We start from the raw sequence: 13353 nt of genomic DNA, 5'->3' as shown, positions 1-13353 counted from the left end.
TGTTTGAAGCACACCCGGGGCCTTCTCTTTATCCATTCTGCATTCCTGTTCACGGTGTATCGTCTTCTCCCTGTGCTGTGTACTGTGCTTGGTTCTTTTTAAAAATGGGAAGTCATCATGACCCAAATTTTTTTTTTTAAATTACTTCCTTCCGCTGGCCAGGTACCTCAGTTGGTTAGAGCATCATCCCAATATGCCAAGGTTGCAGATTCAATCCCTGGTCAGGGCACATACAGGAACCAACCAATGGATGCATCAATGGGTGGAACAACAAATCAGTGTTTCTCTCACCCTCTCTTCCTCCCTCTCTTCCTCCCTTTCTCTTTTTCCCCCCCTCCCACTCTTCCTGTCTCTCTGAAAAATCAATAAATAAACATTTAAATTGAATTAAAAAATAAAAAATCACCACCTTCCCAAAAATAGCTAGCCCACCTGAGCTATAGTAAGCAGTAGAACACGTGTCCTTGTGAATTCCAGCCACGGGTGGTGGGTACTCCTGTCACTTCTCAGTCTGAATGGCTGATTGGGATAATGCAGTCTGAGCCCATAGTGTAAGGGCTTCCTTAGCACACCCTCAGTTGAACTGGTGACCTTGCTTTCAGCACTACACTCAAACCAAAGGTTCTTAATCTTTTAGCAGGTATCAAGAGCTTTGATTCAAAGAACCCTCTTCTCAGAAAAATTCACATGTCCACATATTTGTGAGATTTTCCAAACATATGAGCTTCTGCTCTAACCAAAACTCAATGACTAAGAGAATAAGTATCAGGCCTTTCCTAACAGGTCTGATCTTGCAGCAGCAACAGCAGAAACCCAGAGGGGTCATCCCAGTGCCCGCCTTACCACCTTCCCCCGCTGGGGCCTTGGGTGCACATCATGACCTCTTAAAGCATTTGCCACCGGAGCCTCCTCTGAGAGTTCCATTTCAGTAGGTCTGAGATGGCCCTGGCGTCCATGTTTGTTAAAAGCTATTCAGGGAACTCCCGTGAGCAGCCCTGGTTTAGAACTCTTATTCTGTGAACTTGAAATAGGCAGATCAGCATCTCTGGTGTCAAGCTGGCCAACGGCAAGCTAGACTGAGTCATCCCGTGAGGATGAACCCTGGGCAGGTGGTGAGGGGTGGGGGCTGGCATTCTGAGGCTCCTGTCGTCCTGCAGAAAGTCCATCTGGTTTCTTGTGCCTGCCTGTGCCATCTAACTCCCCTGCCTGTGCTGCCCTTGTCTTCCAGCTGCTCCCTACTGGCTGGACGAACCCAAGAACCTTATCCTGGCTCCCGGCGAGGATGGGAGGCTGGTGTGTCGAGCCAATGGGAACCCCAAGCCCACTGTCCAGTGGATGGTGAATGGGGAACCTTTGCAATGTGAGTAACAAGCCATCATCTCCCCTGATTCTGCTCTCTCTGCCATCAGTGTCTCCCAGTCCCCATCCCTGCGGGCAGCCCTGGTTGTTCCTGAAGTGAGGGAACAGCCGTCTCTCAGACACCTCAAGAGGCAGGAAACCTTCCTTGTGTCTGTGTGAGAGAACAGGAGGCTATGGTTATTTTCTTCTGCTCCCTTGAGTTCTTCGTAAATCTCTGTGCACTTAATAGCTACAGAGCATAACAGGTCTGAGGTCTGTGACCACATGTTCTGAGAATTTGGGCTCTGGGTGATGCCTGGAGCCTGGAAGATGGAATAGAGCTCAATGACCCATTGCATTCGGTTGCCCAGGTCCCGCTCTCTGCTGAGGGCAAAATAAGAGGCAGGGCTCCGCGACAGCATGAACGACCTGGTTGGATATGAGAGAGAACTTCCTCATGAGAACAGAGTTGCACCAGCACAGTTCTTCAGTGTGCACAGACTTTGGGGAGATGTAGCCCTGCCTGGATGGCTGGAGCAGGTGGGTCCAAGGCCCCTTCCAGCCAGAGGTCTTGGTCAAGTTTTCACATCATATTCTCTCCAGGTGCATTTACTTTCTAAAGTTTCCTCTCATTACTTTCTCTAAGGCATCAGAGGAAATGCGAAAGGTGATATCCACCAGATGGGACAAAAAATGAATGGAGAGAATTCAGAGCCTAACTCAAGGTAGAGAGGCAGGGGAGACAGGTGCAGGAGAGGGTGAGAGAGCACCTTTTTAGATACTTGTTTTGTTCCTGCCAATGCACTACGTGCTGCATCCCTGTTCTCTCTTCCACCTCAAACATTACAGATGAGAAAACGAGGCTCTGATGGTGCCGTCATTGCCTGAGGTCACGTGGCTAGTAAGAGGGGGAGCTGCCAGTTGCTGAGAGAGTGCAACATGCCTGCACCAACTAGTACAGGGCACCTTTATCTCTAGCAACTGTCTTTCCCCTGGATACAGCAGAGATAGGGACATGGCCTGTCCTCTGCCATGGGTTCTCCCTGTCCTGACAGCCTTTGGGGACAAGAAAACAAAGGCCCTAAACCTCGCCCAGGACTTGTAGCTGAGCCTGGGCCTGGAAAGGCCACCCATCGCTTTTGGGGAGTGACTGGGAGGAATGGTGGATCCATGAGAATCGCTGGGCCAGGAGGTGTTAAAGCTGCTGGCATTGCCTGCCTGCCTCGTGCCTTTTTGCTGAGTGGGGAAGGGTGATAAGGATGCTGACCTTGTCTTCATTTACCGTCTGCTGATTCCCCGGTTCCGGGCCCAGACGCGCTATCTGTAGAGTGGCGCCCGCGGGGCCAGACCGGGGTCCTCCTCAGCCGACTGTCGCTGTACGTCTGTGATCCTGGATGGACCGCGTAAGACAAGTCGTCTGGCCCAGTCCAGAAATCTTACGGAGGAAAGTCACCTTTTAGTGATGAAAGATGAGAAAAGTGGAAGTTTCCTGTTTCTAGAAAACCTTTATTTGTACAGCTCATTATCTTTCTTTTCTCTTAACTCTCCTTAGATAAGGGAATGATGGGAGTAATTCTTCCCCATTCCCAGAAAGACAGGCCGATCTGCCCCAGGTCCCAGCCTAGTGCACTGGCAGGTCTGAGGGAGGAATGTTCTCTCTGAGCGTGGGACACCTTTGCTGGGACCATCGGGCCGCGTCGGCAAGGAGAGGGACTCGTGCAGCTTTTAGCAGGCACCAGCCTTCAGCTTGAACTTTGCGAATGTCTTGAGAGGGCCCTGCCCTGAGGATGGGAAAGCGGCAGGGCCCACCCAATTCCATATGGCTTTGTCCTTTTCAAAACAGACTAAAGTATATGCACATTGGATTAAAATAACAACAGTAATAACCAGCATTGGCCGGGCCCTTTGCCAATAACTTTAGACATGCATAAAAGCTCAAGCCATTCAAGGAAACTGATGTTGGCAGGAATGTGGTTACAATTCAAATCCCTTTCTGTTGCCGCAGCTTATGCACCCAAGCCACACCTACCGAGCTGCTCTGTAGGTTGAGCAGAAATTCATATCTCCATTGGACAGATTAAGAAATAAACTCCAGTAGGTTTGGTGATGGGCCCAAGGTCTCACAGCCACGCAGTGGTGGAGCCGGAAGCCCAGTCTTCTGAGGGCCGTGCAGCGCTGCTCCTTCCAGGCACCGAGTCCTGCAGGGGAGAGCCCGGTTCCCTTTACCTGCACTCCCTCGTTTCTCACAAGGAGCATCCTTCCTCTCTGCAGCGGCACCACCCAACCCAAACCGTGAGGTGGCCGGGGACACCATCATCTTCCGGGACACCCAGATCAGCAGCAGGGCTGTGTACCAGTGCAATACCTCCAATGAGCATGGCTACCTGCTGGCCAACGCCTTCGTCAGTGTGCTGGGTGAGTGTCCCCTCCACTCCCCTGCAGTGCTGCTCCTCCGGGGCTGTCATGTCCTGGGCGCACTTTCTTCTCCAGACATAAGCCAGGCTGGCAGCAGAGGCATGGAGACTGAAGATGAGATTTGTGGAAAGCAGGGTGACTTAAAACCCACAGAGCAGGGTGTGCAGACAGAGTGAATTCCCGCTAAAAGTCCGCCTTGGTCCCTCCTTCCCCTGATGAGACAGAGTGGGCCTGTCTCATCTCCTTGATATGTCCACACTGACTCTCCTGGCTTCTCAGTGGGTCGCAGAGTAGGAAATGGTTCTGAGGATGTTTGCAGTGCTCCTGGAGCGGGAGGGGCAGGTACAGAATCTGCTGGATAATTTGAGGAGACCCTTTGCAGAAGCTGGACTGGATATAGCATAGGTTGAGAATGGAAAACCTTCCTCCTTTCTCACCTATCCCTTAGAGGTTTTTAAAGGAGGCATGTGGATAGGGGAAGGTGTGTTGGCACTCAGAAAGCTGCTATACAGAGAAGGCACATGCAGATAAGACCAAGGGGAAAGAAGTGGAAGAGTTAGACCCCCCCCACCCAAGATCGGTTGTCTGGGAATTGCAGACGTGCCGCCTCGGATGCTGTCACCACGGAACCAGCTCATTCGGGTGACCCTATACAACCGGACACGGCTGGACTGTCCCTTCTTTGGGTCCCCCATCCCCACACTCCGATGGTAAGTTCCAGGAGACCAGGCTTCCCCAACAAGGGTCATCTGTGTCACCTTTTTCATTCCTATCTGGCCCATAATACGTATTCAGCAACATCCGGGAACCTCAAAGGGTCAAAGCTTTGAGAAAGTTGGCAGATCAGCTGGGTCAACCCCCTTATTATGCAGAGAAGGAAACCGAAGCCCAGGGAGGGGCAGAAACTTGTCAGGGCTACTCAGTGGTTGGAGGCAGGCCCTACAAGGATGGGGGCTTCGGGGTCCTAGCGTGAGGCTCCTTCCGCTGCCCAAATTGCCTCTCGAGTGGTTGACCCCCACTCCCTTGGGCCAGTCCTTTCTCAGTATGCTGTGTGTTCTGCTGCTGTGTTGTGAGGTTTAAGAATGGGCAAGGAAGCAACCTGGATGGTGGCAACTACCACGTCTACGAGAACGGCAGCCTGGAGATCAAGATGATCCGCAAAGAGGACCAAGGCATCTACACCTGTGTTGCTACCAACATCCTGGGCAAAGCTGAAAATCAGGTCCGCCTGGAGGTCAAAGGTAAAGGAGAGGGTTGGTAGGCGGAGGGCAAGGTGGAGCTTGGAAAGGAAGCTGTCTTGTCCGAGTTATCCGCCTGTGTTTTTCACTTTGAAATGTACACACCTAATGTTTAATCCCTAGTAGGATCTTCCCTCTGTGTGTCCTCCCAGGGCTTCCAGCTGGCCTAGGCACTGGGAACACTGACTTATTGGCAGCCTGGTCCAGGTGGCATTAGGAAGAGAAACCTGCTACCCACACCAGCTCCCACCGCCCCCTCTCCCCAAGAAGTTGCATCATATCTTCCTGAGCTGGATGGAAAGGATTTGGGGGTTGTTTACTCTTTGGGATCATCCTCACCAGGCCTCCCCCAATTCATATAAGGGGATGTTATTCCTGCCACCTTTCTTGATCCGTCTGACCATGAGGGTCATGCATGTCATGCTGTGTCCGTGTTGGATGGTGGGCCAAGAACGTGTCAGTGACGAACACTGGGGTTTCTCCACAGACCCCACCAGGATCTACCGGATGCCCGAGGACCAAGTTGTCAAAAGGGGCACCACAGTGCAGCTGGAGTGCCGGGTCAAGCATGACGCCTCCCTGAAACTCACGGTCTCCTGGCTGAAGGACGACGAGCCACTCTACATCGGGAACAGGTCTCCTCTCCTGCCTCGTCTCTTCCTGGTGCTAATTTGGGTTACTTTTCTTTTCCATTGCTCAACACATTGAAGAGCCCAGGGACAGGGATCTGCATCATGTGTGTCACCCAGGATCTGCTGAGGAGGGCAGGATGGCCTCAGTGACACTCTCCAGCTCAGGAGAGACCCCCACCCTGCACTCCTCTCCCTCTTTCCCATCAGTCTTCTGCTTCTCTTCCTTCTCTCTTCCCAGCTCCTCTCTCTCTTCACTTCTCTCCCCTCACTCCTTCTCTTCTCCTCCTCCCTCTATTTTGAGCCCCTCCCATCCTTCTCTTCCCCATCAGAGCCAAGAACCCTGCCCCACCTTCCGCCCTGCCTGCAGCGCCCCTACTCTCCAGCAGAGGGCAGGCTTGGCCTGAAACGGCAATGACCACTCTCCTTAGTGTGGTTCTCAGCCCTTGTTGGACTTGGGACACTTTTACTAGATCCAAGTCTGCCCTCTTTCTCTTCTCAGAATTGAATTCAGTCTGTGTAGGGATAGGGCCCAGGCGCTGATAGTGTTTACACATCCCCACAGGTGTGTCTAAGTGTGCAACCAGGGCCCAAGCCTCCCTCCACAGGGTTCTCTGCTGTACCCTCTTTCACCTCAGGGGTCCTGAAGCTGGCCATAGGTTCGAGCTGTTTCAAGCAAACATCTGTTTTTTTCCAGGGTTGTTTTGCCCTCGGGGCAGGTGCTCTTCGGTGCCCTGTGGGAGATAACGCAGAGGGGCCTGGGTACCTGGCCTGAGCCTTGGTGTAGAGACTGGTCTGGGCTGAAGATAGAGCTGGAGTATGGGAAGGGGAGGGGTCTCCCTCTGCCCTTTGGGGGGTGGATCTAACTGCGCTCTAATTTGGGAGGCGAGCACAGCGCAGAGAGAAGTGTGTAATTGGAGAGTGAACACGGCTCAGGGCCACGTTGGCCTCACCTACGTTTCTTTTTCCTCCATTGAAAGCACCATCAGTGCTGATAAAGACCCTGTCTCTCCCAAAGCATCAAGATGGAGGGGCTGTGGCCGCGCCTCCCAGCCTGCGAGGCTTCCCTCCCCCATCTGACTCACCACCCTCATCAGGGAGGGAGAAAGCAGCAGGCAACTCCCCCCACCCCACTGCCTCTCCCGTTGTCTCCCCACCCGCCCTTCTCCCAACCCCTCCGGTACCTTTGCAGGATGAAGAAGGAAGATGACTCCCTGACCATCTTTGGTGTGGCCGAGCGGGACCAGGGCAGTTACACATGTGTCGCCAGCACCGAGCTGGACCAGGACCTGGCCAAGGCCTACCTCACTGTGCTAGGTAACTGCCGCTGTCCATAGTACTGACCTCTCGTCCCTTCCTGCAGCCAGAGAAGCCGTGGGCCCAGGACAGTTCCGGGCCAGCCAGGGGTGCTGATCTGCCTTTGATCTAAGGGTTATTAAGGAAGCTGCTTCCTTCAAAACAAGCTGCACGGGACAACTTACCTCCTAAGTGGAATTTTTAACTCCCCACATCCTCCCCTGAATGAGAGAGGGAAGAGGGGCAGGGGTTCTTGTGGTCATTTTTACCAACTTTACAGGTACTCTAAACCACTGAGTTCATTAAAACAATCCATCATTGAAGTAAGACCGAATTTTGTGTTTGTCCTTCCAGCACCTCTGTTGGCCTAACTTTCCTCCTCCTGCTTCTTGATGGGATTTCACAGTGTGCTATGCACTTAGCAGGATGATCCCCCCTCCTCCAGGCTGAACTGTAAATACTAGACCATCCCAAACCTGGGGAAGGGAGCCGCCCCCACCCAGGGAAGCAAACCCCATTGTCCTTCATCACCCCTGTCCACTCTCTGGGCACCCCACTGCCAGTCCTCTGGCGCGTCTAGGTCCTTCGGCAGCGGAGGCGTGCGGTTGCAGGAGGTGGAGGGCCCAGGCGTGGTCCCAGCACTGGGACAGGAGGGAGCCGGAGGAAGCACGGGAAGGCCTCTCTGAGGGGCGGGGGCTGTCCTTGGAAGGGAGGGGGAAGCTGTGCCAGAAACCCGACGCAGGGGCAGCTCTTCCAGCCTCTCCTGCCTGTCCCCACCCTCCTGCAACACTGCTAACCCTAGATAACCTGCTAACCTGGATAACCCGTCTTCCCTTTGCAGCTGATCAGACCACTCCAACTAACCGTTTGGCTGCCCTGCCCAAAGGTAATTCATACTAATCGGGACCCTCGCCAGACCCTCCTGAGCCCCGGGGAGGGTGGGGTCTAGGAGGAGAGCGCTGCCGGCCAGGATGTGCTGTGTGTGGGCAGCAGGCCCCCCTCCCCACTTTCTGCCAAATCAACTCCTTCAAGTGCGCCTGGCCACCTTCCTGAGCACCACATCCCTGCTCCAGGCTTCCTGCCCCATTTGCAGGTTGAGCTCGGAGGTCCTTGGCCACCATTTCACCGGCATCCCTTACCTCTGGCCACTCACCACACCTGTGGGGTGGCTTCTTCTCTTTCTTGGCGTCAGAATGTGTGTGGTCTAATCAGGAAAGCCCACTCACTTCGAGTTTTCTATAGGCCCACGTTTCCCGCAGCCTCTCCACGGCCAGGACTGTATACCATGTACAGTCTGTGCCCACACGAATGTGGACTCATGTGACTCACCTTCCAGATCCTTCCAGGAATCAGCCAGAATGTGGATAGCTGGCTCAAGGAGCCATATAAGGGGAAGGTGTGCCTTCCCCCACCAGTCTTTTGGGGGTGGCTTTACCCCCGAGGCGAGATGGCACTGACCTCCACTAAGCAATCCAGTGAGACTGGAGTCGCCAAAAGGTGCTGTCTCACCCGTTAGGGAGCCTGCTGGGGCTCCTCCATCCTCTGCCCATCGCTGAGACTTCTTGACCAAATCCCCATCTGCTCCTGGCCTGGTCCCCTTCATCCCTCTCATTCCCTGGACCTCTCTGCCCCCCTCAGCCCTCCAAACACCCTTCTGGGCCCCTGCTCCTCAGAGCCTTGACGTGCGGAGTAGAAAGTAATTATCATGAGAAATGGACAAAACTTCATACTTCCGCCCTGGCTTTCCTAAATGTGTCAAAGGCATTTGTGTCTAGTGAAAAGCATTTCCAAATGCTTATGCTCTAAGACTACCTGCAGAAATGGGATGGGTTGGTCCGAATTCTCTCTCTGTGCCCTGCATCCTTTGATACTCTTGAGGGGGTGTGGAATTGGGGTCTCCTCTTTGTTCTTCCTTGAATACCTGAGGGCAGCGGTGGACCCCGTGCCGACCCACTAGGGCAGGCTGGGGGCATTACCTGCTGTGGCAACCTCAGCCCACCAGGGACCTGCCCACAGGACAGTGTCCTGGGATGGGGCCGGCACAAGGGTGGGCTGGCTCTTACTCAGGAGTCCCACGTGGTATCTCCTCTCTCCGCTGCCAGGACGGCCAGACCGACCCCGGGACCTGGAGCTCACTGACCTGGCCGAGAGGAGCGTGAGGCTGACCTGGATCCCAGGGGACGATAACAACAGCCCCATCACAGGTCAGCCAGGGCCTGCGCTCCAGCCCAGAGAAGAGGGGTGGGAGCAGCCTGGAGATTGGAGGTCTTGCGCTGGTTTCTGGCCCCACACCCACCTCACTTGACCTGTGCCCTGGGCTGTTTGCAGAACACGTGGAAGCCTTGGTTTCCCTTTCAGCGTCTTGATAGGAATTCTCTCTGTGCCTTTGTCCACCTGAGGGGGGTTATGGAGACCAATGAAAACCGTGAGGGAGTGCTCTTAAGGAAGAAGTCTGCTAACGCAGCTCCTAAAGAGCTCTGTCTTCCTTGCCTGCTCAGAGTATGTCGTCCAGTTTGAAGAGGACCAGTTCCAGCCAGGAGTCTGGCATGACCATTCCAAGTTCCCAGGCAGTGTCAACTCAGCTGTCCTCCAGCTGTCCCCATACGTCAACTACCAGTTCCGGGTCATTGCCATCAACGAGGTTGGCAGCAGCCACCCCAGCCTCCCATCCGAGCGCTACAGAACCAGTGGGGCACGTGAGTACTTGAGGGCTAACAGAGAAGGTGCTAGAAGCAGATACCCTGAGTTCAAACTGAGTTCCCCCAGCCCCCAGCCACACGAATCTGGACAAGTCACTTACCTCTCCCAAAGCGTGGCTTCCTCACCTGTGAAGCACAACATAATACCTGCTGGCATAGAGGATTACATTTGAAATGCAATACCAGTACTTACCATGATGCCTGGCATATAGTAAGCACTTACTAAATGTTAACTGTCATTTTTATTATTGCTAATATCATTAATAATTCTTGATGATATGCTTTAAAAGGAAGAGCTACAGCAAAGATCTGCAGTAGAACTGTGTAATCTGCTATTCTACTGGATTTCTTTTCCTGAGTAATATTTAGATTTCTGAAATCATGCCAGCTCGTCGACATCCCCCAAAATGTTAAATGCTGAGGATAAACCAGCCTCAGATTAAACACATTTAGTGGATAATTCACAAAGGGGATAATCCACACTGAGTTGGCTATATGACCATCTAAAATGTGAAAAGCCTCATGATAAATTCTGGTAGGGGATCAACATTGAAAAGAAATTAGCCCTGCTTTGGGGGGAGGGGGTTAAATCTTAGCTAGGAAGACACATCACACACATGAGAAACAACAGCACAAGTTCATTGTCCATGCGACAGAGGGCAGAGAGAGGCTGTGGAAAAGCATGGGAGAGGCTGGCGGGGTGGGAGGGGCAGAGGTTGCTCACCATGCCCTGGAAAGGCACAAATTGGGCTTGAACTTTGTGTTGATTTGGGTTCCAGCCCCTGAGTCCAATCCCAGCGACGTGAAAGGAGAGGGGACCAGAAAGAACAACATGGAGATCACGTGGACGGTTAGTGTCCCTCCCAGCGCAACCCCTGAAGGGTGGTGGTGTGCACCTGTGACCCCCTTGCCCTTTATACCCCCGCCACCTCAAGGCCACACGGTGGCTCAGGCCACCTGGCTGGTTTGGTGGCCACTCTTCTCTGCGTTGGGCATCCAGAAACCAAGCAGGATCATGTCTAGAGCGAGATTTAAGACAGGAGAGAGGAGCAGAGGAGACTAGCAGTTTGGCACAATCATAGAGAGAACCAGCAAAATACAATGGACTCCGTCAGAAGGAGGGATTGAGGTTAGAGTCTGGGGAAGATTTGGCACGAACACCAGTTCTGGCTCTGGTGTGTCCTGGGCCCTTCACTGGTTGCTGGGAATGAGGAGTGACCAGCAGCCGTGGCGTTTTCGGTGTAGCCCTCCTCTCCGTTGAGGAGGGGGCTAGGTAGCTCCAGGCCATTTTCATTTTGGCTCACTAACTACACTTTCCAAATCAAAATTAGGTATGTTTCCTCAAAATGACTCTTCCTCAAACCACTTCCAAGTCTGAGAGGTGTAAATTCGGCTGCTGAAATATTAACACAGCTGTGCTTTTGCTGTGAGTCATAGAAACGGGACACTCAGTGTTGGGAAGGCAGCTCACGCCCATGCTGGTGAGGGCCTGGTCTCACAGCCGCCTTAGCGAAGGGGACGAGCCCAGCTTCCAGACGCCGGGCACAACTTCAGGACCATGCACGGGTCAGCTTGCGCTCTGTGCTCCATCCTGCGGGCTCCAGGGGACGGGAGCAGGTCCTCAGGGAACAAAGATCAGAGTTCTGCCCCCTCTCAGAGAGCTCTGGCCTGCTGGAAGGACAGAGCAGCATGCCCAGCTTCGGGGGAGCCAAAGTCGGCTCTGTAATTTTGAGCTCATTGGCAGGAGGCAGGCAGTGGCTAAACCAGGAGTCATGCCTTTCCAACCTTGGAGAATATTACATCATCATCCACATTTTTTCTTGTTGCTCCATCATAGGAAAGAGTCCCATCAAAAATAAAGCTTTTGCTTTCTACACACTTGCCAATGTGGGAGTTATAGTGACTAGGTCTAGGTGACACTTTTGTCACAGAAGATCTACATGCTGCTGGGTGCAGAGGACTCTGGGCTCTTGGAGGACTCAGCGGGGGCGGGGGGGCTGGTCAGTGTCAGGCAGATTGGGAAGGGGTGCCTGGCATAGAGAGAGTGTGAGCTGTGGGTGAGTCTGGGCTCCCCACCTGCCGCCTCCACTCCTGCCCTCTGTCTCTTCCTGCTCAGCCCATGAATGCCACCTCCGCCTTTGGCCCCAACCTGCGCTACATCGTCAAGTGGCGGCGGAGAGAGACTCGAGAGACCTGGAACAATGTCACGGTGTGGGGCTCCCGCTACGTGGTAGGGCCGACCCCTGTCTACGTGCCCTATGAGATCCGAGTGCAGGCTGAAAATGACTTTGGGAAGGGCCCTGAGCCAGAGACTGTCATCGGTTACTCTGGAGAAGATTGTGAGTACCTTCCCCTTGTCCTCCACCCAGGACCCTCCCCACGGGGCTGCAAAAGAGTCACCCTCACAGACTAGGAATCTTGAGGTGGGTTGCGAGACTTGCAAGAACATCCCAGAGGACAGCCAGTTCCCAGGAAAGAGAAATCCCCTACAGTGACCCGTCTAATAACAGGCGGGTCCCTGGTAATGTCAGGGGTAGAAATATTATCACCTGAACACTATTTAAAATTACTGAGCATCATCACCTAGTCCAATGCTGTCATTTTTATGGATGTGAAAACTGAGACTGCGCAAGGAAAGCCCTTGCCAATATCACACAATAGCAAATGTCAGGCGTGAAAAAGAAACCAAGCCCTCTGTTCTGCCTTATTGCCAGTCCTTGCTAGAGGCAAGGAAGACCTCAGGACTATGTGTCCCAAAGAGCCAAAATAGACTCCTCCCCAGGCAGCAGGGCCACAGGCCAGACTCCTCCCCAGGCTCCCCAGGGGAGGCCTTCCGGGATAGTCTGCAGAGCCCCGGACTGGAAGCGCCCAGACCAGCCTCCTGCCAGCATTCCCAGCGATGCTCTTGGCCCTTGGAATTGAGCAGAAAAAGTTCTTTGGAGCTTGCACTGGATGAATCAATAAGATTCTGGACATATATGTGGTCCTTCGGACACATCTGTGCCCGGACAGATATGTGCCTGGTTTCCTAGGCGGTAGTGGCCTCTTTGTCCCCAGTGCATCAATCCAGTAGGCTGCTGGGCAAAGCAAGAGAGTGGGTGAAGCCCACCCCCAGGTCAGGATAATCTGAACCCCAGTGGGTCTGGGTCTGACCTAAGAAGAGATCATGGAGCAGCCAAAAGGAAGGGGGCGGAGCAGAGCCACAGGAGCAAGGCCGCGGCCGGGGTCAGGCCGGCACTGTTTGCGACAGTGAGATGGGAAGGGGCGAGGGGCGGGCCCTGTGCCTACTTTCCTGGAGGTGATTATGGATTGAACCCACTTGGGAGATGAGCAGAAGGGGTCGGCAGGCCCTCGGTCCATTCCACTTCTCATCTCCATGGTGGCAGACACTGCTGGACAGGAGAGAAGTGGAGGGTAAGTACGGAATGGGCAGCACCTGGTCATGAACTTCATGGGCCGCCCCACAGTTTCCATCGCATCTGTCTACCCCTGCGGCCTCTGCTCTGATGGAGTGGCGGGGATGGGGCGTAACTGCATTAGCAGCAGAACGGAGAAGGGCGGGTAGGGGTCTGTTACGGGGGCGGGAGTGGCCCTCCCTCTCCAGGTAGTCGTGGATAGGGCTCCTTTAGTCTGGTGGTAATGTTTTCTGGCAGGAAACAAGTGTCCTTCAAAGGGAACTAGTTCTAATGCGAGGGCAGGCTTAGAGGGAAAGCAGCGAGATATGGTGAACCAGCTGGG

At 53.7% G+C, this 13353-nt stretch overlaps 1 protein-coding gene across 1 annotated transcript in view; it reads left to right on the top strand.

Annotated features, from left to right (window-relative positions):
- The window catches only part of NFASC (neurofascin), a 181044-nt gene that overhangs the window by 134533 nt on the left and 33158 nt on the right, over nucleotides 1–13353 (top strand). Inside the window, exons 12-22 of the mRNA XM_054563301.1 lie at nucleotides 1229–1360; nucleotides 3610–3753; nucleotides 4352–4463; nucleotides 4828–4994; nucleotides 5479–5626; nucleotides 6813–6937; nucleotides 7758–7802; nucleotides 9019–9120; nucleotides 9415–9612; nucleotides 10395–10465; nucleotides 11732–11954. Of these exons, the coding sequence (XP_054419276.1) occupies nucleotides 1229–1360; nucleotides 3610–3753; nucleotides 4352–4463; nucleotides 4828–4994; nucleotides 5479–5626; nucleotides 6813–6937; nucleotides 7758–7802; nucleotides 9019–9120; nucleotides 9415–9612; nucleotides 10395–10465; nucleotides 11732–11954 (1467 nt within the window). The remainder of the gene's footprint in view (nucleotides 1–1228; nucleotides 1361–3609; nucleotides 3754–4351; nucleotides 4464–4827; nucleotides 4995–5478; nucleotides 5627–6812; nucleotides 6938–7757; nucleotides 7803–9018; nucleotides 9121–9414; nucleotides 9613–10394; nucleotides 10466–11731; nucleotides 11955–13353) is intronic.

The sequence above is a fragment of the Pteronotus mesoamericanus genome, unplaced genomic scaffold (genome assembly GCF_021234165.1).
Source record: "Pteronotus mesoamericanus isolate MK-2021 breed Mesoamerican mustached bat unplaced genomic scaffold, CSHL_Meso_final scaffold_705, whole genome shotgun sequence".
NCBI classification, from domain to species: Eukaryota; Metazoa; Chordata; class Mammalia; order Chiroptera; family Mormoopidae; genus Pteronotus; species Pteronotus mesoamericanus.
Note: the sequence above shows the minus strand (reverse complement) of the source record. Positions and strands in the feature narration are given on the sequence as shown.